Raw genomic sequence first — 27805 nt, 5'->3', positions numbered from 1 at the left:
TGTAAAGCAATGTTTTGACATGAGGTGACTGGCTACAGCCAATGGGAAACTTGCAGTTCTGCAGACAGCCTCCAAGACGGAGCGAGCAAGGTCGCGTGGGTGCTTACTGCCAAAGCAAGGTGATTGACCAAGGGTTACAAACACGTGACTGCAACCTTTTCAGTATAAGGTTATTACAGGTCACATGAAAAAATCTTATCATCTTATTAATAATAAAATATCATCATAACAATCGATACAATAATAATAATAATGACAATTAAAATATTATAACAGTTTCTATTTCACTTTTTTTGTTTATTGTTTTATAGTCTATTATATTATACTCAGTATTACTGAGTGCATTTGACGAAAATGTATTAACCACAATATATTAAAATCCTAAACCTTTTTAAACGTTTCAATTTATTTATATTCAAAATGAACATAAAAAACATCAGCGAGGTTGTAGTATCGTACGTATTTGAGAATTTGATTCCATCGATGTCTTTTTTAGATAGTGCCCGTTTGTAATTGGAAAAGTATAGAATATGTTGTGATAATGCTGCCACAAAGAGATTTCTGCTGACTGCCCGAAAGTACCTTCAATAAGATTACGTCACCAAGAGAAAGGGGCGGCGACGAGTGGCCTATTTACGCTGAAGACTTTCTCCACGAAGAACAGGGGGATTTAAAACGTGTCGCGCTTAACTGCAGTTTAACCTATATTTGACATATGTTATGAAACAAATCTAAATATTTTTGCAGGTATGCATTGTGCTGGACAGACACCAGATAATGTTTAAGTGTGCTTTTGTAAATGGTTCTCACAAGTCGGATGTCTTCTGTGTCAGGTGTAATATATGACATTCGTTATACTGGCCTAACATTCTATGTTAAGAACATAACTATATAAGATTACATTATTATACCGTATATTGGACGTATTTAGTTCACTCATAATTAGTAAGTGTCAACAAGTTGGTTGCGTGCAAATGTAGTTCATGGCATGGATCAGTCGTAGGTTAACGTTTCAAAATGCTCTTTTCCCCTCATCTAGCAAACATTTCGCTCAGCACCATCGCAGTGTATTTTTGGATTCGGGGGAAGAATCTGCGACGGAGAATGTTAAATGCATTATACTATTAAATAGTAAATCATTCATTTTTTCTACCACGCATTGTTATAGGCCAATTTAAACAGGATTTTGTGCAAAAAGGTCAACCCATATTTTTTAGGTACCCAGTAAAAGGTGCCGTTCCCCACAGTTTTTTATAGTACCTATAATATTAATTACACGGATAACAACTTTTGTACAAAGGTTTGCTTGGCATGCGGACTATGAATGGTGATGTTGAATGACAGACCCATTAGCCAATCATTTGCTAAAGAAATCCGACCAATATAGCCTATTGTCAATGTTTCTTGCGAGGTTCGCTATTTGTGAGCTAAGTTTGCCTACCGTAAAAACCGTACCGTAAAAATAGTTTTATGTGAATTAAAATGTTAGTATGTATTGCATAATAATGACAGTCACGTATAGTCACTAAAGTGTAGATAAGAAGGTAATTGTTTTTGTTTCATAGGCCAATTGTTTGATTATTCTCGCATATTATTTATGTTTATTTATATCTAGGCTGGCTGGTTAAATTTGACAAGGCGACAAAGCAGGTTAAAGTGTATTAAAGTAAGTCCTATTTTGTTTGATTCCGTCGGCAATGCAATTACACGGTTACATAATCATGCTTTAATGCCTATATATAACAAATATAATCATGTTGTGCTTTAATTATACTTGGGTTGCGTAACGATATACTAAATTACCTAAAGGCACTTTTGCAAAAAATATTAATTGAGCACCATGATTTAATTAAAATAATAAAGGGTATCCAATATCAGTGTATTAGCCCTATTGGCAGTCATCAATCGCGCCTGTTTGGCGTTTAAATATGACCTCGTCTGTGTTTGTCCCAATATGAGAGGTGCGTACCTAGTGGGACCGTATAACAGCACATGTTCGGCAGTATCATAAGTCGTTTAGTCCTGCTTGGATGGATAAATGTTACAAAGCAAACCAAGTCAGAATTAATATAAAAATATTATTATTTAATTAATAAATTAAAATAAATGTAAAGAGACCACCAAGAATCATCGTGGTTATATATATATATATATATATATATATATATATATATATATATATATATATATATATATATATAGTGAGATAAGATATTTACTATTTAAATTAACAGGGTGGCTTAGTGGCTAGCACTATAGCCTCCGGGGCAAAGCTTTACATCGGGAGCCCCCCTTAGGGCACTTCCTGTTCTACTTATTGCCAGAGCTGGCCCTGATAGCCTTGCATCTTCAGGACCTTCTGTGTCTGCATGATCTTCCAGTGGTTGTGTAGAAGCTAATGTGAGTGTTATAGTGCAAATGGCTGCCACAAATCACTCACATGCTAATCACTCTCTCTCGTTGGAGCTACTCGTGATTAAAAAAAACAACACACACATCTGGAGAGATGAAAAGTGACGTTTAATGCACGTTTTCAATAATTACTTTGTAATACCTTGCAAACACCGAAAAACCGGAAAGCTAAACAGGAACGCTTCTGCTGGCATGAGAAGCAAAAAAGTGTTGTACATGTGTTGTGACTAAGGAAACAGTGTGGATGTAGCCATTACTGTTCATTCAGTCAGTGTTTCCTGAATCCAAAGCCTACCTAAGGAGGCACAGAGGCCAAGGCTGGTCTGTAGAAGAGCACGTCAGGCGATTAGATTAGCAGTTCCTGTACTGTCTGAGTAATCACACACACACACACACACACACACACACACACACACACACACACACACACACACACACACACACACACACACACACACACACACACACACACACACACACACACACACACACACGTAAAGAATGATCGTCAAAATGACAGGTTCTTATCACATTTTAGGAGACATTCGGTCCCCACAATATAATATAAACCTACCCCGCCCCCCCACTGCAAATCAGAGGTGGAAAGTGCCAGTCAAAACCAGTACAAATCCGGACCAAGATTTTATTTCAACCAACCAGTTGACTACTCTTAGGCTTTGATTCTTTATACTTACAGTAATTGGGCTGGATTTGTACTTTTTGGACCAGCATTATCCAGCTTGCTGCAAACTATACACGCTGTTCATGTGTGTAGCCATGGTAATTGCTGAGACACTGTATCATAAAACAAGAGCATTTTGTTTGTTTATTATCACTTAGTCAATACCCATACTCAGTAACTGTCACTATTTTATTGGGATTTACATCATTTTTGTTCGTTGTTAAACCCTGCATTTTTCATTGAAGAACAGAAACTACTAAAAAGTGTTTTGTGTTAAAAATTGGAAAATCCCTACTTGGCCAAATACCTATAGTAATTATGAAATAAACACAACACAATATTATAGCACTGATCTTTTTAATAAGGCAGGTTGAACTGCTGTGTTTTAGCAAAGATAAACATGGACCACAGAAAAGACATTTTGAATTTCATCTTGTTAAATAACACTTCTATAAGATTATTTAAATAAATAATGCATTGTCAGTTATGTATGCAACTATAATGTCAACAGAATCCAGATATCAATTGCAATTCTGTTAAAACATTTTTAATCTGTCATGAAACCATCACACGTGTATGCACCAATACAATGACAATAATATCTAAGCAATAGATCGCTTGATGGACTGCAGCATGCAAATCTGCATCTGCCCCTTTAGTGTTTTCATCACATTTCCAAAGAAGTTCAGACCAAAAAATGAGATAATCATTTAACTATGTTTTGGGATAGCAAACTTCCCTGGTTGAGTGTAAACAATCTAAAATATCCGATTAGAAAAGTCAGACTTCAGGACATACAAGTACAGACTTTTATCTGAAGGGAGTATCTACTGGTATTTACAGTAATGTTCTCAATAGGCAAAAAAAGATATTTATGATATATATTTTTATTTTGTTATGTTCCCTTTTCAATGTTCCCAACACATGCCAACACAATGCATGTGGGTGCATTCAGACTACAAGACAGAAATCAAGACGCAAATAAGTAAACTATACAGACTGTAGATGCAGGTAAAGTCCTTTCTGTAACTCCAGGTACATAGGTACTGAAAATTAAACTAAACAAAATAGTAACCCAGCATAAAAGCAAAATTCCCTGGCAATTAAAAAAAATCATTACCAGAGTATAGAACACTAAGAACCCTATTTCAGTAAGATTTTGCAGGCAATGGGAGGGCAAGGGTCTTTAAAAGCTGGGTTGCAATATGGCAAAAATGGAAACTGGAAGATATGCTGAAAAGCACTCCCTCGAGTACCTGTGAGGATGCAGTGACCTGCTCAGATTTGAAGAGGTCGTGCTGTAGGGGGCAGCAGAGCCACAGACTGAACACCAAAGCCGGGTCAGGCCAGTCCGCTGGTAGGCTGGTGCTTCACTCTGGGTATTTTACACAGCAAAGAGGGTGTCTTCGTGCACCCCTGTTTTTTTACGCCCGCCGCCGGTCATGTGAGCAGGAGGGGCAGGATCTCCAGCGGAAGGCGTCGGTAAGCTAGGCATCATCTCAGCAGCTTTGGCCCGCTCCTCTAGAAACTTGTCAAACTCTGGAAAAGCAGGAGGTATATTCAAACTGGCACTTTGAAAATGTGACTTATTCTTTTGCAAAAACACTCACTCTGGAAAATCAAGGAAAAACCAGAACAAAAGTACGACGATGTTCATTCATACCTTCACTAGTGACTCCTTCTGCTTCATCGCTCTTCTATACACCAAAAAAAAACATATCTTAAAAATGTTCTTACTTTGTATCTAGTTTATAAAAAGACTGTAAAATCCCTGTCTCAACTTTCAGCTGACATCTTGGCTGATATGCAGGCCAGACAGCTCTCTGGGGACTGAGGACCACTGGGCCACTAGCTTCACAGATCAATACAAACACAATACAGCTACATCTATGAGGGAAGCACAGAGTTTATTTACGGCACATAACGTGTCCACATTTCCCACATGGACTACCATGGTATTCATTGAGATGGATCTACTGACACAAAACACTAATAGTTATTCTGTAGTGAAGTACTGTCCTGTACACTTTATTCAGCTCCATTCTACTGAGCTTTATAATGGGATATATTTCCTTAAACATGATGTTGGTGCCCTGCTGAGCTAAAACAACAAACATAACATCAGAATACTGGCACATCATTTCAGTATTCTGGGATTTGTCTGAAATTGCAAATATTACATTAGTAAATGGTGATTTTTCTAGGGCATTTATCTTTAAGGATATGCATCTTAAAACTGTTAAACACCATGGTTTTTTCATGTTAAGAAAATGAATCCCCTAATATACAATCTCATAGTATTTTTAAAATTACTCCCCGATATATAATCCTAAAGTATGTTTTAAATTACTTTACAATACACAGTCCCGTACTGTGCTTTATAAAACCCCCTGTAATACCCCCCCCAAATAGTGCCCCTTGGTAAGTTTTATAATACTCCCTTTAATACTCCGCAAAATAGTGCCCTTTGGTAAGTTTTATAATACTCCCCCAAATAGTGCCCCTTGGTAAGTTTTATAATACTCCCCCAAATAGTGCCCCTTGATAAGTTTTACAATACTCCCTTTAATACTCCCCCAAATAGTGCCTGGGCAAGTTTTATAATACTCCTTTTAATACTCCCCCAAATAGTGCCTTGGTAAGTTTTATAATACTCCCTTTAATACTCCCCCAAATGGTGCCCCTTGGTAAGTTTTATAATACTCCCTGATACACAGCCCCACGGTATGTTTTAGAAGAATCCCCGACTGGCAGCCCCTCGGAATGTTTAATATTACCCACCAATATGCAGTCCTGTGCTATAATTCATACTACTCCCAATACACAGTCAGTAGCCACTTCATTAGCGACACCCAGCTGGTGCTGGGCAGGGCCCACTTTCACCGTCAGAATCGTGTAGATGAGGCGTGCATTTATAGAGGTCTTTCTGCAAATCACTTTTGTACTGAGCCATTATTTTTGCACTTATGACCTTCCTGCTAGCTTTAACGACTTCTGATCTCTCTCATTAACAAGGTGTTTTTGCCCCCTTTACTGCTGCTGACTAGAAGTTTTTTTTATTGCACCATTCTCTAAACTCTAGACACTGTAGTGCATGATAATCCCAATATGACGGCCGTTTCTGAGGTGCTGATATCTCCATATCCGGTGCTAACAATCACGGCAAATTAAAACTCGCTAAGATCACACTCCTTCGCCATGCTAATGCTTAGCTGCACAGTAACTGAACCGCTTGACCCTGTCTGTGGGTTCTATGTATTTAATTCCAGCCACATAATTTACTGTTTCGAGAAGTAGACTGCCTGCGATAATAAGCAGGTTTACCTAATAAAATGGCCACTGAGTATGTAGTCCTTGGTATGCTTTATATAAGCCCCTAATATACAGTCCCATGCTAACTTTACATTATTCCCCAGGTATGCTTCACGTTACTTCCCAAGACAATCTAATGCATCAACTCATCACTTTCAGACCGTCCATCAGTGACACGCAATGTAAGTACACACTTCATAAAGAAATGTGCAAATAAGGTCAACAGTACAAGGCCAGAGCAGGACAATAAAAACCACATAAGCAGGGCTACTAGATCTACAGCAGAAGAGAATTACAGCAGAACAAAATGTATGCAAAACCGATCAAATCATCTGGTGAAACATAACTGAAGAAAAACTACAATGGTTGGGGAAGAAATAAAAATAAAAGAAAGATGCAAGTTAAAATAAGGCATAAAAATGAAGGTAAAGAAGTCTCACCACATCAGCACAGAGCCACTCCTCTATGTCATCCATGACAGAGGACTGAGCAACGGGGATCTATGGGGCAAAGCCACGGACAAACCAAGGCCCAGGCAAGCCAGACAATTTCCCCCAAAAGAAAACAAAAATACCGTAATTTTAACAGAAGAATGTGACAATGATTTGTATTTTGAAATCACAATTATTCAAAGAAAAGCTAAAGTATTAAAATACCACACAAAATGGCACTGCAACAACAGACAGTGGCATCACATACACACCTGTGAGTGGTGGAAGCAGAAAGCCAGAGCGGTGATGCATGGCATGCGGTGAGAGCGGAAATGGGTAGAGGAAGCAAGAGACATTCTGGGAAGGCTAAAAGGCAAGACAGACTTCAAATACCGCACTCAAGTTAGGAAAAAAAGGGGTGAGAATTGGATATGAAAATGGGTTCCCTTTGAACCCAATCCACAGCTACAGCCAGATGTTTGGTTGGACAGCCCAGAAACCCCAAATACAGGTTGGTCTATGTTACACGACTCAAGCAACATTAGAATATTAGAGCACCTTCCTTCTTCCCATGTAACCCAGCGTTATGAAAGATCCATCAATCTACAGACCTCTGTATTTTAAAAGAACAGTCATAGAGCCTAAGTGCATTTCTTTGATGGGAGGAAGCCAACACAACACATAGAGAGCAAGCAAACCCCACTCACACGGAGCATAAATGGGATTCAGACCCCAAACGCTTGAGGTATGAGGCAACAGTGTGACCCACTGAGCCAAAGCATCACCCAGATAAAGAACGTGTCGCATGTAAATCGTCCAGTACGTTCAATTCCTCATAGAAAGTTCCCTGCTAACTACCACTGAGCGACTGTAGGTTATCTATGCTACTATGGAGACACTGTTTATTAGGACAATGATTCATCTTTAAGTGATGCTCATCCAGAGAGACCCTGGATTTCTCCCTGCTGATTTAACTTCTTTAAACTCTTTTATTACTTGGATGAAATTGGATGTCTGAGTGAGTAGAACCATAATCTGAGAAACATTAAATAGGTCGGACAGTCCTGCAGACGACTTTTATGAAAGAATGTCCTTTACGCCATCAGCCCAAATCACCTCCAGAACCAGCTCTTGGCTTTTACTTATATTTACTTACTTAAATTTTAGCAAGTTTTTTTTCTTTCCGTGCTCACAAAATCAGCAGCACCAGTGATGGGATGTAGATGGTTCATGATGTTCATTAAACAAAGAAAAAGAAACACCCACAAGCTTGACCCTCACCTAATTAGCAGCGACAACGAGGCAGCAGCCAGAACACAGGCTGCATATGCTGGAGAAGCTGGAATGGAAACCCAGCAGCCGCACAAAACAGCCAATTTCCAAAAGAAGTTTCAACTAATCACAGTTCAGGGTAACTCAGGCTCCCCCTGAAGCAGGATTCTTCAGTTTAAACTTATATTTTTACAGAAAACACAAAAATATAAAATACACATGGACACTTTAAAATGTATTTTTTTTAAATGTTTTTTCTAGTGGAGTATTTGATTTTTTACTAATGACTATGAAGTCCGAACATGGTCAGCTATATATCTTAGCAAATAAATATTTGCTTAATTTGTTTAGTCATTTTTTATTTAAATATGGGTTGCTACCATCAGACAAAATAGCGATTCTCCATGAAAAGGTCTGTTTGCAATGTTTTTTTTTTGTGCTCCTAACAAAATCATGCATATATTACCATGCACACTGGTTGGGGATTTCTGATGATTCTTTAAAAATAAATACAATAAAAACTGGTGATTTCACTCAACTTGCTTCTTCCCTCCCACTTGGAGATCTGTGACTCATTCACCGCTTCCTCATTCCTGATTATTACCTGTCATTATATACATATACGACAGCCGTTTTCTTTCAACCACAGCAAACACACCCAGATCCTGCACCTAGCTGTGTACCTCCTACATCTGCTTTGCTCCTTGTGTGCTAGTCTGTATTCTTGAATTGATTTCCACCACATTCTTCTTAAACCTTCTTCAAACATAACATAATTTCATACATTTTAGGATGAAACCTATTTAGCTCTCCCAAAGCCACCAACTGACTTAAAAAATTACCAAATTGCAGGTAAATGTAGAACAGTGCTTTTTATAAAAAGAAAGAAATATCTTTCAACTCCATTTGGTAATATAATGTATAGCCAAAAAACGGATTTGTTTTCCAGTGATCATCAGATATAAAGAAACTTACTGATTCTGGTACTAAAAAGTTATTATTAAAAAGAAAACATTAAAATTGCATACTTATATGAAATTAAGCTTCTGTGAAATTCAGCATCCATAATTGTTTATGACTTTTATTTTAAAAATGCTGCAATAGCCTGCTGCAATGGAACAAGCTGTTACTTTGACGCTCTCAGATGATCATATGGTAAGTGACGAACATGATGGCTGACATGAAATGGATGCCAACAGTAAAAGGGACAGAGCTGAGAGTGTGACACTAAATGCCACTGCCACGACTGGAACACACTTATTCCTTAATGATTTCTCAGCAAAAGATTCAACAACACATTATTAATGAATCAAGAAAACGGAAAAGTGGTAGTTGAACAACAAAAAAACAAAGCACTGAACCGTGATGTTCATCCAATTGGCTTTTCCCTGGAAAAACGAGTTACAAACTAATGTGACATTAATGTTAGCATAATAACAAACTTCAAAGACAAAGATTAGGCTATAGCATTATTTATATTATTTAAAATTTTATAAATATGCATTTTATGTAAAAATCTATGTGGTATGTAATGGGCAACAGATTTACTGCACAAAAATTTCCGTATTTTTTAAGTTGAATTTATAAAATGCTCTTGGGATGGAAGGTAAAAAATCTGTCAACCTGATAGGCCAAATGATAAACTCAGAGAAGTGCCAATTCCAAGTGAAGAATGACACCTGACTTGCAGGATCAGGCCACTGGCTGTGCCGCTGGGCACTTGGTGCCCATAATGGAATCACTGCAGCACTGCCAGCTCTCCCTTTTACTGTTTCATATTGCCGGTTTAGCAGTGCAGGGGCACAGTGAGGGGGGTAGGGGGCGGAGGGACGACATGGACAGCAGCGCTGGTGAACGTCTCACCATTCCTTGGGTAATGAGCCAGCTGTCTATTGGCTCCATGTCTGCGTTACCCCCTTTCAACCTCCGCTGAATCAACAACACAAAAGGCCATATACACGTGAAGCAAAAACAGAAACCCAAAATATGTATATCCATAACTATTTATATATAAAGAAAACAAAAAGTTGAACTGAACATGTAAAAAATGATAAAAATGTTATGATAAAATCAAGATAGAAAATCCATTTCGTGAAAACATTTAACCAAATTAAGTTGTATTACATGATAAGAACTTTCCTAATCAATAAATGTATTTGTTTATTTAGTAGACACTTTTGTCAACATACAAGTGAGGAGAACTTGGGGTCAGAGAGCAGGGTCGACCTGGCATCTAGCTTTCCTGGGGCAGTGAGGGTCAAGGGCCTTCCTCAGGGACCCAACAGTGATATGGTTACTCTGCCGGCTATGGGAATTGAATCTACAGCCTTTCAGACAGATTACTGGGATGCAGACCTGCACAACACCCTAATCCAGGAAGATATGAACTCTGATGTTTTCCGTAGCTGACGTTTACTAAGATACTTCCTGAACTCCAGGAAATGTCTTTTTCTTACTGAATTTTTCATTTCATTTACAGAAACACACATAAACACTTGTTCCACTGTCAGGTTATACAAGCACATAACTACAAATCTTCTGTGGTTTGTGAAATTTCCAACTAGGCAATTTCAGCTGAGTTTATAAATAAATTTAATTTAACTGCTAGGTCCCTACTGTACACTCAGATCTAACTGCATACCCTGACACAGTAAGCTGTGAGGGGATATGGAACTTGGGCATAATGTGTGACCGTTTCAGGATGCAATATCAGTGCTTTAAGGTTTGTCTCTTTCCAGACTTGGTCTTTGCTCGGCAGAGAAGTTATATACTGCTGTGGAATCCCCAATCCATTTCTGATACTTCCAAGAGCTTTATTCCCCAAACGCAGTTACACCTCTACAGTTCACGTATACAACTGCTGAAAGAATTAGTCAGAAGTTGAGAGCAGATCACCCGTTATACCCAAACCCAGATCATAAGAATGTCAAGATTTCATTAGTACCACACTACAGATTCTGCATACGCTTCACTCTTTAGCAGTGTTAGCTGTAGCTGTGAGTCGAGAGCCGAAGTTCACGCCACGCCGTAGTAAGTCCATGCAGGTCAAAGGCAGACACAGATACTTACAGCTCTGAGCGCACTTACCCCTTCGGTGCTCTGAGACCTGATTTCCCCAGTGGAGACCTGAGTATCTTCAACTTTCGTACTGCTAACAAATAAATGGATAAATGAGATGTCCGGCATGTGTGCGTTTGATCTTGTATGTGCCATACTAAGTAAATAAGGATCTCCATCTCAGGAAAGGCAAACCACTGAGATACAGAGGGTGGACAAAAGAATGGAAACAGCACATGGGAAATGCTTTTACTATTCCTCACCAGCTGAATGCAAATGAACAGTAGAGGTGCTTTTCCACTGCACCGGGTACTTTAAGAAGGCACCCAAAGTACCGTATTTCAAGATGTTGGTTTTCCACTGGCATAAAAACTGGTAAACGGTACTCAAAGACATCACAACATGAGGGAGGGTATTTTGTACTGAATTTGAAAAATGGCTGCAAGATATTATAGGGCTATATGACATGCGATATTATACCAGCATCACATGTTATGCCCATGCAATTCTTACATCACTAGTCAGATGGAATAAGATCAGGCTTTTTCTTATCTTTGTAGTGTGCGGACATTATAGCGCAGGGAGTTTAAGTTTCACTAAAACGTTTTATTCTGTCATAGGAAAAAAAACTAGCAAGCTTCGCAATTTTAATGATCGTTCCTTTTCAAGATTGTTTTAAAAATCTCGGGAACAATGGGCGCAGGTGGGAACCAACCATGGGCAGTCGTCTATACACCGCAGGGTGCACACACACACGCACACGCACATGCGCACACGCACACACGCAATTTTCCAATACCATGCTGTCTTGGCATATTATACAAAATACTTCTTTATTTCTTGTCACGCCGTCCTGATGTTGTTATATCTGCTCTTCCAACCAGATCGGTATTAAAGCTTGGACCACTTCATTTGTCCACGCATCCATTATTACTACATTTAATTTATTATATATTTTTTTTACTTTATTTATAGTCATTTTCTGAGTTTGAATGAAAGATGGCTGTTTATATTGTGCTTAGAGGCTATTTGCATAACCAATCGACAAAGCAAGCCTTTGCAAGCCCCTCCCCAAAGTACTGAAGTACCAAAGAGGTACCTCAACTGGTTTGGTACTTCAGGTACTGGAACTTTTGGTCATGGGACTCAACCGGAAGTCAACGGAAAAGAGAAAGTATTGAAAGTACTGTGCCAAAACTATGGTACCCAGTGCAGTGGAGAAGAGACCCAAGTGTCAGCTGTAAAAGCTGTCTGACAGTCAGTCTGACAGATTAAAATCTGTCAGCTTTCAAAGCAAACTGAGGTTACCCCCCAGAATTCCAAAGACGCCAAAGGATCAGTAGACGAAGTACAGGTGGCTCAGTGGCAAAAAACTGCAAAATTAATTTGCAAATGGCAATTTGCTAAAACAGGGGCAAACGGTATTGAATTTCATCTTGATGGTTGCTAGGCTGTATTTCAGCCACAAAAATGACCTCAAATGAATTCCTCTGTAACCAAGTTTCAACAAAACCTATACCATCATTAAGTCATATTCCAAGACCCCTTGATATTGATAAATCTCTAGCTATTTCATTATTCTGTCCACTGCCTGTTGTTACATACAGAAAGGCAGAATTCATCATTTCTCTTACAGTAGGAGCAAAATTGGATGTAAAAGTCTCTTACTTTTTATGTTGCTGTGGAAGCGTGCCGGTCCTTGTCTGAGCAAACACATCAAAGTCATCCTGCGGGTTATAACTTGGAATGGAGCTCAAAGTTCCGCTTACACTGTCTGCTCCCATATCTGGAGACATCATAAGAAAGGGAGCAATGCTAACTGGATCCAGAACAACCTAAGCACGGAGATCACTGTAAGGCTTTTATGACTTTATGATAGATGTTCCTCACTCTCAATTTTCTAAAGAAGAGTGGGAGTTATGGGGAGCATAACTTGGAAACACTAACTCTAGATCTGAGAGCTACAGACAAGTGGCAGTAATTTGCCACCCATCTTGCACTAATGGTTTCTAAAGATGCATGGACAGGCAGTGTGGAAGGCTGTGGCCTCACCGAGTCCAGAAAGCTGTGTAGAGAGGGAGGGCGACGCCGAGGCTGGGGGGGCTGCCGAGGCAGGGGGGGCTGCCGAGGCAGGGGGCGCCACACTCACCCTGGGGCTCACCACTGCCGGGGAACCCGGCCCCAGGTCGATCAGGTTGTCTTCAGTAGCCTCGCTGAGGACCTGTGAGCACAAAGACAGGGACAGTCACAGGAGGAATCAAGCGCGTGCCATCACTGGCAGAAATGGGCTCTCTCTTTAACAACATACATGCAACTTATATTCACTGACATTTGCATTTTATTACAACTTTAATGAGAATAATATATTATAATAATAGCTTAATTACATAGGATGGATATTACAATAACAAATAAACAGCAATATCATATTAAATTGGATTTTAAAATCTAGGTAAAATAAAAATCTAAAAGCAAATACCCCATAACCGAGTACTGGGTAAGCGGTTGGAAGGTAGATGGAAGGATAAAGGCAAATGGGGCTTGAATGCACTGCAAAAGTTGAATTGAATAACATGCATTGTATAGGAAAGTTCATTACAGGAGCAGCATAACAGCTGTTAAGGGAAATTTCTAAGATGGAAATGCATAAATATGCTCTGTTACTTCTCATTAGCAGCCCGGAACTGTAAAGAGTCCTTAAAAGCACTTGTCAGACTGCTTTTAACTTGCTAAACAGCCTCATAAACATAATACCACTGGTGGATCGAGTTCTCTGCAGACTCCTTTAATGCTGGCAGACACTGGTCACATGTTGTTGATGGGCCTGCTGGCAGGAAGGGCAAAACAAGAACCGGCAGACCTTAATTTTTGGGAATCACATATTAAAAAGATGTTTTTTTTTAACACACTGTGGTGTCAAATTGTAATGGTGGGCAGAAGTGCAAATTCCCCATAGGTCACACACATTTAACGCAGCCAACCGGCACATATAATAGTAAGGAGAACCAAACTGGGCGAGGACCCTGAAAATGCGCACATTAACGTCATTTCACATCAGCTAATAAACTGCCTTTTTCCCCTCAGATATTTCAACGCATTTTTATCTCCTCATTCAGTCCTGCTCTCCGTGCCTGTAGTTAGAGATACTGGCTTTTCCATTAACAAGATGTTACCCAGAAGGAATGCAGTAAAATCTCAGCTGTTCTGCTAACAGGAGGGCATCCTGATCAAACCTGGGCTGTAAATTAAAACTTTAGGAAAAATATAGGACAATGGCTTGGGGTTGATACAGTAGTGCATCGCATTGCTAATAACACTAACAAGTGATGCATGTTCACCAGCACTAAAGTGGCCTCATTCAGACATGTCCAACCCTGATCCTTAAGAACCAGCATCCTGGGGGGTTTTGCCAATACATTTTAATTACAGGGGTGACTTGCTAACAGCTGACACCCCCAGGACTCCCCCTGGCTCTTGAGGAGCAGTGATAGGTGCATGGTCGATACGTTCAGCTGCAGCGCGAAAATGCAGTTCTTGTGGTGGTAGTGTGGTGGGGTGGGAGGGGCAAGCACTGACCGCTACACGAACCATGCAGTGGGACTGTAAGTCTGGAGCTGAAACTGTGTCCTCAATCTGAAAACTGGCACACTCACACTCAGTAGATTTTCATGACCAGCAAGAATCGCCACACTTGACTGTAATGGCTTTCCTATCAGGACAGTGTAGTTAAACCGGCGACAGAATTTATATTTACATTATATTTGCCTCTAAAGGTCACCTGATGTCATTTTAGGATTCATGACAAACTAGTTAACAGTCATGTCTGGCATTAGTAAGTTAAATTAAAAATGATTCATCGTTTGTTTTGGTATTACGTATGTGCTAAATGAAGCAGCTGCAAATCCACGTATTCTGTGGGGGGGGGGGACACGGACACACACTGCATCTTTAAGGAAAGGCTGAGGGTCATTCAGTGCATGCTGAATACGGAAGCAGGCCATGATGAGGCGTCTCTGTGCATCGTGGAGAGGGCTGCAGCAACGCCGGTAATCAGGGGGGGGGGGCCATAACGACTCCAGTATTCTGATCAGGACACAGCCTCAGTTCCTCTGCCATTCGGAGGAACGCCCCAGCCATGGATGTTCTACAAACTCGTCAAGGTGTCTCAGGTCACCACATCAGGACACTTCGATTTTATCAATTGGTCCGTGGGAGGCCTGCGGCTGCTGAAGTCTGTTTGATGCGAGTTTGCAGCAATGGCAGCTGGCTTGGATGCGGTGTCAGGCTGTGCTGAAGAGCTACCGACATTCCCTGGTGCAACTCCTCATTCCCAAATACAACATCGTAAAGGATAATGTTTGTACTTGCCTGCCTCAGCTAGCCATAAAAAAACAGAAAAATAAATGGCTTTACATGCTGATTATTGCCCCATGCATCCAAAGCAGGTCAGAGTGACCCCCATTACTAATGAAACTGAAATGACACTCATGGCTGACATTACCGAATGAAACATTTTTAAAGGGACAACCAGAAACCGATAGATGTCAGACGATAACAGAGAAAGACCATATAAACATACCTGTCGCACAAACATACAAGGATTTACAAGCAAACTGGTGTTTCATTGTGACTCACCCCATTTTTGCCATTCTGAGCTGTCCTGCCTGTCCGGTACCTCTCATACCTGACAGACAAGACAACTAAGTAATCAACCCATCACCTGTACACCATCAAAAATAATTACACATATACGTAAAGCCCATTTTCTTTGTTCACGATAAACAACTGACACTGTCTTCTGGTTCAGTGTGGCTTCTTTTAGCACTAGACAACAAAGGTAAAATGAATTAATACTGCTACGTAAATTGATAAATAATGTTATGTATCACATAATGCAAAACAATTTTCTTAAATCGTAAAAAATACTGACATATACATGGGTGTGTAGTTCAGGTCCAGAAAGTAAAAATCCAGAACAAGATTTTGTTTCAGCCACCCAGTTGAGTACTCTGTGACCTGTGACTGTAACTCTTTATGTTCAACTAACTCGCTTAAAACAAAACCATGGTTTAAATTTTCACTTTCTCGACCTAAACTAATCACCTCTGTGTATCCTGTAGCATATTTCTGCATGTGTTTAACAGGAGTCGGATGGGACAGGTGGGAAACCTGGCACCTTTCGTATCGCAAGAAGATGTTGTTGAGGTCATCGTTGACATGCAGCAGCTCCTCTGTAACAGCCTCGTTGGAGACGCGCGAAATGAGCTCCACAATCCTTTGCTGCATGGCCCTGCAGGTGCGGTTCAGCTCCTGCACACAGGGGTAGCAGAGAATTCCCTAAACGGTCACTGAGAGAGATGCAGCGACCCTGCAGTCTTACGGTGAATTTAATAAGGAAGTGATCAAGTGCAAGAATCTCTTTGCAGTTTCTGTGGCATCTGGCATCCATGTGAACCACATAGTAAAACCACTTCACTTTAGATAGGCAAACAGTGCCCTCTTCTGGCTGCCATTATAGAGTTGTTTCATTACTCAACTTCACACTACAGCCATAACCAAATCCATAAATAGGCAGTCCACATCAGATGCCCATACACAAAAAATACGTTATATGAGGACGTTTTAAGCTTAAAATGTCACAATGATAATAAACAGGAGCCTGAAGCAAACTAGGTTGCTATGAGTGATTTTTGAATTAGTTTTTTTTTTTTTTTTTTTTTTTAATAAAATGTCATTCCCAGAAATGGCGCAACTTGGAAAAAGTGACATAGGAACTGGTCTCAGACACTATATGTACACCCACGGTCTTATAAACCATGGTCAGTGTGTATTCTAATACTTTCTAACATGACACCTAACCTGCAAAAGATCATGGTCTGAGGGGTCCTCTTGTCCAGGTACCATCTCTGTTAGCATCTCAGACATCACCTTGGCATTTCCTCGCACAATGTCCAGCTCACTGCGCAGCCTGGTTATCTAGGCAGAGACATGGGGGGCATGTAAATGCCTATGTGAGGATGGAGAGAAGCTGTGACTCCCGGTAGCTACTTTGTCGAACAGAGAAATAAAATAAAAAGAGACTTCTCTCGAGGAGCTTGGTGCTCAGTCGGGGGACCGGGCTGGGCGGGGGAATGCAAGTTTGGTGTGATCACCAGGGATCAAAATGGGAGACTCGACACTTTGGAACAGTGACTATGGATACAGGAAGTACAGCGAGCAGCTCATACTGAAGTCTTGATGCATCAAGTAAATAAAACCTACACATCTGGGTTTTGGTGTACATGTGTGCAGAGAAGCCTACCTGTTCTGAAGTGGGACATATGGGTCCAGGAACCTCTAAACTTGGCATCTGTGGTGCTGAATAGGGAGGGGCTGTGGCCGTGGTGGGCTGTGAAGAGGTGCTGTACTTGTGGGTGGACTGTTCCCCATCAGGGATCTGCTGCAAGCCACACAGCTTTAAAATAAAAACACAACAGTCACTCTCTTTTCCCTGGTTCATTTAACCCAACACTCGCTCAAATACAAATGGATACATTTATTCAATAAAAACCTCCTATACTTGCTTATAATCTTAAATGCAGTACTTTCCCCATGCTGGCCATTCTTGTCCCCAAGGAACATGAATTCAAAACCAAAAGCATATTTTTGCAGTAACCCTAAACACATACAGTCTAAACCAGTGTTTCCCAATCCGGTCCTCAGGGACCCATAGTCGATTCACCTTTTTGCTCCCTCCAAACAGGGGCCAGACAGTCCACATTTTTGCTCCCTACTGGGAGCTGGATGGGAGCACAACCATGGACTGTCTGTGGATCCCCAAGAACTGGATTAGGAAACACTGGACGAAACTGTACACTGTGGTCCTGCTGTTGGGTAGATGCGAACCACAGGGAGTGCAGCCGAATGACAGAGCTTTGCAGTCCCATGGCAGACAAGTGTCTCACCCGCTGCGGGGTGTGGATGGGAGACAGGGCCTCCAGGTCTGCACTGGGGAACTCAACTCCCTTCCTCTTCAACTCCTCATAAGTTTGCACCACGCCCGTGAGCTCCGGGCTGCTCCTGAAAGCATCTGCCCAAGCCTGCATTGAGAAAATCACACAGGATGTACCTGCACCTCCATTTTGTTGATGACACACCTTATTTAAATTGCCACCAAGGGGTAAGTGCTACGAAAGAAGCTACACTACAGAATGAACTTTGTTGTTTATTTTAGGGATTTGGCCTTGTTTTTATAGTTTGAAGCGTGTATGAGAAAGCTGCTTGCAATTTGGAGATGTGAAACCACGGAGGTAAGCTTTTCAGAGCATCTCATTAAAAGAATAAAACTGCGTATCTTACAGATTTCATTATTATTTTATTAACAATCAATCATTTGTATAGAAATTTCAGGCTGTGACACATCTTGTATCCCACACATCTTTCTACAGTAACTTGGCATGATGTCAAAAATACTCTTTTATGGTGCTTTTTTGAAAGAACAGCAGCATTACAGCACAGAACAAATGAACTTTACACAAATTACTTGACTACCAGTTTTATAGTAATTAACATGCCTGCTGCGTGCAGCCGAAATCACACATTTTCAAATTAGAACCGCGCATCGTCTAGCCTAGCAGCTTTATACAAAAACCATCACGGTGATTTTACTTAATTTTACTTTTATTTTACTTTTGATTTTACTTTTATTTAATTTCCCCCTGGGGTCAATAGTCTGTCTGTCTGTTTGTCACATGGATCTATGGATCCATTTGGTATTCAAAGTATGCATCCATCCTGAAAGACCATAATGTTAATATAATTACTATGTTTTAGGCCAATTGAGTTAACTATTAAAGGTACATGCAGCTCACATGATGGACATCAGAGTTAGTTTCACTTTCACAACCTTACAGCATAGATTTGTAAGATGATTCAAATGACAGTATGGCACCCGTCGGTTTTTATAATGCAAGCAACTTAAGGTCTTAATGCAATCAAATCTGCAATATCACATAGAAACACTAAAGTGTGTAAGAAAATAAAACATCTGAGCTGTTCCAGGATATCTGACCTTGTCGTTGTAACTAGATACAGAGTAACCTTGGCCACCTGGTACACTGGATCCGCCTGACCTCAAAATGGTGAGCGGCAAACATGCAGTTCAGATATTTTCAGCCAGCTTTTAATCTGCATCCATTCTGCTTGTCCTCCTAGGAAGACGTAAGTCTACAGCGACCCATCAACACCGTCAAAGGGTGACATGGTGTTTATTTGAGGGTGCTTAACTGCACTGAAAAGTACATGTTACACACCCTTCTAGAAATTTGTCACAAAAGACAGCAAAGAGCAAGATCCAAGTCCCTTCACGCCTTACCAGGCAGTGACACAGAAACATATAGTATATGCCAAAAAAAAAATAATTCTGTTCTTGACAACATAAAATACCCCATTCTCCAGGTCATTTCAAGTGGCTCAGTAAGTAGCACTGGTGCCGCACACCTCCAGGAATGTGGATTCAAACCCCACCACCGTGTGTGGAGAATCTGCACATTCTCCCCCTTTGAGACTCATGGGCACTTTGGGTTCCTCCCAAAGACATACTAACTGGCTAACTGGCATCTCTAAACTGTGTGAGTGCCTGAGCACTGTGATGGACAGCCACCCCATCCCCAGCCACCCCAATCCCATACAAATTTCGTTCACCAAAGGAAACTAATTTTATTGCTTCCTTTTTACCTGGATCAATGCCAGCACTTTGTCTTGGACTATAGAGGGAGGGTTGTTTTTTGGAGAGATTATTTTAACCAGGACACCGTCGACGAAGTCCCGACTTGTGACAAGCGCGTGGAAACGGTGGCCGCAGTTTTTTACGCACGTTTCCAGGACCTGGGAAGGGAAAATAAAATTGAAGTCAGACAAACTTCAAGTTGATACAGGAGCACGCCAGGTTCTCTCAACACAGAGCCATCATATCCAGAAATGATTTGTGCTAATATTCAGAAGCGTGCCTCTTAAAGCCATACAGTATACACCCTATTCAAGTCAGTACTGACAAGTCATTCTGGCACAGATCTCGGAGAGACAAAGCCACAGAGCTTTAATGGTGAGATGGCGATGTACGCGACCCATCCCTACACACCAGCCTGGGACACTCACTGTCAGAGCGAACATCACCTCCCGGTAGTTCCTGTTTCCATTCAGCCTCTTCTTCAGAGCTCGTATGGCATCCTTGGGTCTACAGGAGGAAGGAGATGGCTGAGAGTAAACTGTGGAAGCGTGCAGGGGCTGGAAATGGAGTAGTCTTTGGTACTCAGATCAAGGCTAAATTACTGAAAAGAGAACACTTAGAAAAAAAAAGCTATATGACTGTATCCGGGTCGAGGTGATGCACACGAGTAAAGAAGGTCAAGCGTCTCATAAGCTGAGTTATTATGGCAAAGCAGATTGAAATGATAAGGACAACTTTGTAACTTTGTAGGCCAGAGGTCCATGAATGAAGCTTAGTAACTGAGAAGAAAAAAAAACAGAAGGAAAGAGTTACTAAGCCATGGATCAGTTCAAAGTAAACAGCAGTTAAGGGTGTGGGGGGGGGGGGGGGACTAGAGGCACTTGCCACACCCACAAATGTATAGAACCGAGGGAGGGCCAGACGTTAAATGGATGACACGTCCAGGTGTGTGTGAGAAACAATCCAGAAGAGCAGGTTCTCCTCGAGTGAAAAGAAATCAGGAAAACAAGAGCCACGACATACTGGGATATAAAAGAGCGTGTTGGGCAGTGTGTTGTGTTTCAAGCAGCCACTGATAACTTTGACAGATCATAACTGATTTTTAAATATGTTGTTGACTGGCATCATGCCCAGGGTGTCCCCTGTGATAAGTTACAGGCATTACAACCCTACCCTGTATAAGCAGGAGGATGTGCAAAAGGAAGATTTGAAGTCTGACTATATGTTATCAATCTCATAAAAGGCCCACGACTACTGTATTTACTGAGTACTATACTGAAAGGGTTAAATACAGCAGTCCAATAGAAATGTCTCTTTTCTTACACCTTGACAAAAACTCGACATGTTGCAAAATGAAAGTTGGTGCAATATGTTCAAAACCAATAAGGGAACAAGAGAAGCAGTTAGAGAAGATCCACCACCCAATGAGGCCTTAGCGTTTCAGTAATAGGAATATGAACAACACCACTTGGTGGTGCAGTTATGCAAAGAGGCATTTGACTCTGTTATTCAGCCAAATAGTCTGGCTAGCCATAAATAAGACAAGAGGGATAGCTATAGCAAAGCTAACTTTGAGATAATATATTTCAAAGTCAGTCCAGAGATAAAAACACTGCAGACTTATTTCCCAGATGTATTTCCCTATGGGAAATATTCATTTTAAATTAAGAAAATGAATAGATTATGTAAATAACTGTACATTTCGATGTACAATTAATTTTAGTGAGACAAGTGTACAGTACTCAGCAGGGACCACCCTGCAAATGCAACAGTCAGCTGAAATGTTACTCTGTCACAGTCTGGAAACCTTACTACGTTACTCACCCCTCCGCTCAGCACAGTCAGCTGAAATGTTACTCTAAGCAACCATGTATCTTGCCCTTCCTCATGGCACAATGAGCTGAAATGTTACTTTAAGCAACAGTCTGGCAACCCTACCATGTTACTTGCCACTCCTCATGGGACTGTAAGCTAAAATGTTACTTTAAGTGATAATCTGGCAACCCTACAGTGATACTTACCCCTCTTCAGTTTCATTGATGATATCACAAATCTCCATATTGAGGGTCCAGTCTTCACTCTGCAAGGAGCCATCTGTAGCCTTTTCTGAAAAGACACAGACAGAAACACATAGACACACACACACACACACACATATACAATGAGAACATGGCATATGCTGGGAAAAGCAAACTGAAGATTATTTATGACCCAGTTACTAAAGACGTCAGAATATTCAACAGCTATCTTACATAAAATGCCTTTTCCACGAAATCCCCGGAACGGGCATGTTAATAGTTCCTAAAATGATTTCTGAGTAATTTCTCTGTGCTGTCATATTTGTTCACAAGAACATAAAAGAATATGTATGAAGGGTATAACATTCATACAATACCCTGCTGTAGCCACCTGAGAATGAGTCAAACTGCCTATTAAGAGGTACTTAAAAATGACTGGGCCACAAAAGAGGCTAGAAGAGTGTAGGAGAAATGCTTCATTCTTATTCATTTGGTATGTATTAAGCAAAAACCTGTGGAAAATAAAAAAAATTATAATCACAGCTGCAGAGATCTAGGTAGAATACAGATATGTCATCCTCATTAATCTTTTCAGGGATGAAATAAATAGTGATCAAAATGAAGTACATATGTTTATCGAACTATGGCAGAGCAAATTCTCTGATTGAGGTATAACAAAAAATGGTAAGGACTTAGGCTTAAAGCCATACAACTGCTCTGTGTTTGCAATACACAATTATGGCAAATTTTTTTTTTTGTTGAACCACATGGGAATCTGCCCTACCATCTCTAAAACAGCTAAGCAGTAAATGACTACCCTGTAAAACGGAGACCAGTGCATTTGGACAAAAAAGGACCAGACAGAGTGCTGTTTTATGGGCAACCTGCAATTTCTCCAAGTGTTTAGCTGCCCTCATGAATTGTGAATATATGAGTCAATATTACTACTTATAAACCATGTAACAACTCCCATTTTACAGCTGGAGTCTCACACCTTGAGAAATCCTTTCACGTAGAATGTGCAATTAAACACACAATTCCAGTTACAATTTAAGTACTTAAAAAAAACTTAAAAGCTACGACTTTCAGTCTTGCTGTCATCAGAAAATTTCAAATGTAATAAAACAATTAAAACTTGCAAGATTGGTTAGCCTAACAAATGTTATTTCTGCCTATGGAATACATACAGTCAATTAAACACAGTGAAAATGTAGCCTCAGATTTCTTGTAAGGGGGGAATGCAGTATGTTACTAATGAAAGGTAAATGGCTCTCTATTAACTGGGTTGTTTATTTCACATATGAATTCCCAGAGGATAATTCACTCCCATTGACTGCACAAATTTTCCATTCAAAATAAGACTGAAATATGTCATACACTTAATCACTTTGAATTGATGCTATGAAGCTTACAAAAGTAAAAGATGATCCAGTGACTTCTCTAAATGTCTGCAGAGGTATCAACACCTCATACGGATAATGAGGCAACATGGCAGCTCAGGGGGTTGCGCTGTTACCTCACTGCTCCACTGTTGGGGGTTTGAATCATGCTTCTGGATGTCAAGTTTGCATGCTCTCCTCATTTGACACAGGCTAACTGACATCTCCATACAGTACTAACCATAGTGGATGAATGTGCGTGTGATGGCCTGCTGTACTGCAGCCTCATGCCCTACGCTGGCTGGGATAGAATCCAAGCCCTCACATAACACAGAATGGGATAAGTGGTTAGAAGACTGATCGATGGATAATCATAAGGAACCATTAGCGACAGAAAGCATACATTCAAAATGAATTTTTACGCAGGTGGCATTTCAGATCAATGCCACTATTCTACATTGGAAAATATTACAAATTGCCATCTCACTATTGGGTCAACAGTATAATGCATCACAGTGAACTACTGGTGTGTATAATTAGGAGAAAAATTCACGATGATTAAAATACCACATGTAGAAAATAGCTGGTGACCCCAAGATAGCTACCACAGTAGACATCCCTCAACCATGCAAAAAAAATTAATATACATATAATTAGCCACATTTTGCAGTGGGGAAAGAAAGCTAGCATTAAGATATTTTATTTCCTTGCAAACATTTTCTTTTTACCGCAAGTATGTCATACTTAAAAATAGTGAACTTTTATAATTAAATTACCAATTTGATATTTTAATGTAAAATGTATACAAACACAGACTGTAGATTTCCATTAAGAACTTCAAAATGTTCCCCATCATTAATGCCTAGTAGGCTGCAATGTTAAGCCCAAAACTAGAACATGTGGAAGTCCTCACAAAAAGTATTCTAAATATATAAACTGCAGTTTTCTTATTATATTAGGAATTAATAAATACTGTTCTTTTTAAATGCAAAACTCTAAGCCAAAGGCAGACACTGTTATGCGCGCTTCCCATTTAAGCAATTCAGCTCCAAAGTCCCTTTCTGTTTTAGGCTGAGTGCTTGTCTTTCATGCCACAGTGCAGTGCTGCACAGGAAATGCTTCAATATAAAAAGATCATGCTTCCAGAAAGTACTATCTGGTTATATGGGAGGAAAACATTTAATTGGGTCAGTGAATACACAGTAAGAAAAACTGTTCATAACAAGGTCAGTTTCTATGTAATTGTAAATGTGTTTGTTTTCATGCAGTAGGACAGTAGGTTTGTTATGCATCTTTTCCTGGCTTTAAGCGTGCAAATTTTTTATTGTGTTAAATTGTGTGTCAGGAGATGTGTACAAGTGTCTGTGTGTGTGTGTGTGTCTGTCTGTGTGTGTGTGTGTGTGTGTGTGTGTGTATAACATTGTGCCCCCGCAATGAGATAAAAACCTGTTCTTTTGACCTTGTGGGGACATTTTTCCATTCTCATTAGGGGAAACTCAATTCCATAAAAATCTGTGACTGCAAGTAGGAAACCATAAGAGACAAAAATCATGTATTTTGTTTTGGTTACTTATCATTAAGGTTAGGACTGGGTACAGACTAAGATAGCCATAGCTGGGATTAGAGTTTTGCCCATAGAAATGAATGGAAGGTCCCCACAAAGATAAGATTACAAACATCTCTCCCTCCCTCTCTCTCTCTTTCTGTGTGTGTGTGTGTGTGTGTGTGTGTGTGTGTGCGTGCGTGCATGCGTGTGTGTGTGTGTGTTTGTGTGTGGATGTTCTCCAATGGGCTGGTGATCCGTCATGGCCTTGGTGCACTTTTAAAATAGAACAAATGGTTGGTATATAAATTTCAATAACTATGCACAGGCAGTATGCTCTCTGGGAGTTAACATTCAGCTTTTTGCAACTGGAAAATGAGCAAAATATTTGTATTTGAATTTTAATGATTTAATTAAAGTAAAAAAAAAAAAAAACATCGAAATCAATTTTCTGAACAGAGCACCCTTATTTACACAGTTCTGTTATTATCACCTGACCAAGTCAACATGCGTTTGCATTTATGTTTCATACCCAGCCAATAACCTTCTACTGATGAGGATGCAGCCCAGCAAAGACAAGTCATTTCATCTCTGCTAAATGAAAAGGGAAGCTTGTTGAGCAGTTAGGGACAACACGAAGCAGGGCAATACAGATGGCACTGCACATGGTCAGCTCTGCAGTCATAGGGAAGGAGGTGAAAGACATATGTTGTGTCAAATGAAACAGGAGCCATGCTGACTCATCGTGTGATTACACACATTAATTTACCATAAATACAGCAATGCTTTAACTTCAAAAACATACAGTCCAATATCTTCAGTCAGGATTTTTTCTATGATGTACTGAACTAACATTAGAGCTCTGCAAAATTACACTAAAAGTAAAATCATTTATAGTGTCTCTATCCACGAATATGATAATTATTTTCAATATAAATTACAGTGATTTAGTAATTTGAGATGTAAACAACTGATGTAACAACAAATAACATTTTGTTATTTTTTTTATCAGTGTTATTTGACACTGACATTTTGTTTCATAATATAGCAAATGATTACATTTCCAAGACTATTTTTTTTTTTTTTAAATCAAAGGGTGCAATATGTTAGGACAGCTCTCTGTACACCCTATCAATATTATTTGACACAATTATGTTTATATAGTATTCAATATGGGTATTTCATAGGAAAATGAGTTGAGTTTGTATCAAAGGTTTTCTCACTGTGTTGAAAAATATGCCAAAAACACTATAAACAATGTCATAGATTCAATATGACATCTTTGTTTTGGGTAATACATTGCGCAAAATTCTGATATCAGGACAGTACTATCGGGATTATCAAAACAAAGCAGAATTTCAAACAATACTCCCCAAAATGGGTAGGAGGGTAAATCTTTTAAAATGCATGTGGAAATGTCTGCTCTGAATTTAATGCACACAGAAGCAATACAGTGACACAGCAATCACTGCCACTACATTAATGATGCATGAAAAGAAAGGCCATGACCATTCGGATAAATAATTTCAGTGACAGTGAAACACTAACTCACCAGTTAAATTTCAGTAATTACTTAGATCTAGTTCTGCACTACAAATAAAAAAAAAGTTAAGAAAAGCAAAACAGACCAAATACCCAGACCAATATAATGAGACCAGTAATACTGCATTTTTTCAACTATTGCATGCATTGTTAATAATTTGAATCACCATTCCAAGAGAAATATTCTCAGTATCAGAGCTCATAAAAGTGACGAATAAAGGAACACATACAGTCGTATTATAAAGTTATAATCCATCAAACTAATGTTTTAACTTGGCAGCTTCGTATATCAACAGTGTGTCGGTTTTTCCAGCTTTGATGTGTGCACTGATTTTTCAGAGGGACGGCTAAGGACAATATTTTTCCACCTATTCAAGTTCAACCAGGATACTTTTTTCCATTTAAGTATTCGCTTCTGACGAGAGGTGGATTTGAAAAAAAAAACACTTTTAGTAATGACGCGTTAGAGATAAGATCAAAATCAAATCTGTCAGTCAACAAATGCATTGCCGTGAAAACACACATGACCAGTAATCACTAAATGCCAACTTGTCCCCACACGGAGATGCCTGTCTGATGCGGCGTCGCCTAGCCTTGAACGGTGCTAGCAAGCTAACACTGACATTGAAATGTGCCAGTGAATCGACATGTGATGGCAACGTGAAAGGAAAAGGCTACCTTTTGTCATATCCGAACAGGACAACGTATGTTATTGAGCGTTTCACCGCTCAACGAGCAAACTGGGTGTTTACCTATGGCCCAGGACGCAAGCGTCTGGGTTGCTTACGGCTACCGAATTAGCCCAATGAGTTGAGACAGCGGCTGAATTACCTCAGGGAAGCTCCGGTGTCAAGCGCAAAACTAAGTCGCAAATACAGCGACAGTACATTTCATATTAAACAAGAATAATGTTACCAGACCATCGTGCAAAATGCACTCACCTATGCAGTGCCCCACAGGAGTACTATACGGATTCCCCAATAAAAACTCCATCTTGATGACAACAAACAAATCGCACTAACTGACGCTCCCTCGCGGACAGTACCATCCAGTCCAGCCCACTATGCGCCTCATTGGTTGGTAGTGCCGTGACGTCACTGAACAGATTTCGCGTTGGTCGTGGGTTATAAGAGTCCTACGCCGACCGCTTGATTGGTCCAGGAATGTGGTTTTGCGGTATGGACGCGTCATTTTACTACCCTCCTTTGGAGTGCAGGGGCGGACTAAGTGCCTTCTGGAAGAGTTCCAACTTGGCAATGCTGTTACTTTGAAACAAAATGACCGATCACGTTTGTGATTAAAAAAAAAAACATTAACAATGATAAATATTGGAAGGTCTACTTAGTAACGTTTGCTGAAAACTATGTATCTAAAAATGTCACTTTTACTCGTCGCATTTGAAATAGAAGAATGATAAATTAAATATTAGGGAAACCTCCAAAATAAATTA

General features: G+C 40.0%; 1 protein-coding gene across 9 annotated transcripts; it reads right to left on the bottom strand.

Moving 5' to 3' along the window:
• Positions 1-3434: 3434 nt before the first annotated feature.
• tom1l2 (target of myb1 like 2 membrane trafficking protein) lies at positions 3435-27436 on the bottom strand. Of its 9 annotated transcripts, none has more exons than XM_049014837.1 (16): positions 27297-27436; positions 21895-21979; positions 20302-20380; positions 19882-20031; positions 18111-18245; positions 17468-17620; positions 17026-17142; positions 16343-16476; positions 15802-15850; positions 13219-13387; positions 12835-12952; positions 11197-11260; positions 9973-10038; positions 6847-6906; positions 4758-4791; positions 3435-4633 (listed from the first exon to the last, which is right to left on the bottom strand). In XM_049014837.1, exons 1-16 carry the CDS (start codon positions 27346-27348, stop codon positions 4479-4481), a joined length of 1620 nt encoding a protein of 539 aa, XP_048870794.1. In that variant the 5' UTR covers positions 27349-27436; the 3' UTR covers positions 3435-4478. The 9 variants fall into 9 exon arrangements, 6 of the variants coding, with proteins under 6 accessions (XP_048870794.1, XP_048870795.1, XP_048870796.1 ...); XM_049014838.1 differs by having other exon boundaries at positions 11197-11257; XR_007398160.1 differs by having other exon boundaries at positions 4504-4633; positions 6847-7203.
• Between the last annotated feature and the right edge of the window lie 369 nt (positions 27437-27805).

The sequence above is a fragment of the Brienomyrus brachyistius genome, chromosome 5 (genome assembly GCF_023856365.1).
Source record: "Brienomyrus brachyistius isolate T26 chromosome 5, BBRACH_0.4, whole genome shotgun sequence".
Taxonomy (NCBI): Eukaryota; Metazoa; Chordata; class Actinopteri; order Osteoglossiformes; family Mormyridae; genus Brienomyrus; species Brienomyrus brachyistius.
Note: the sequence above shows the minus strand (reverse complement) of the source record. Positions and strands in the feature narration are given on the sequence as shown.

Excerpts from the sequence above, each read along its gene's own strand:
- tom1l2 (XM_049014837.1), bottom strand. The coding sequence starts at position 27,348 with ATGGAGTTTTTATTGGGGAATCCGTATAGTACTCCTGTGGGGCACTGC. Across the intron at positions 21,980-27,296 it reads TCCTGTGGGGCACTGCATAG|AAAAGGCTACAGATGGCTCC; the intron begins GTGAGTGCATTT and ends GTGTCTTTTCAG. Across the intron at positions 4,634-4,757 it reads AGAAGGAGTCACTAGTGAAG|AGTTTGACAAGTTTCTAGAG; the intron begins GTATGAATGAAC and ends CTGCTTTTCCAG.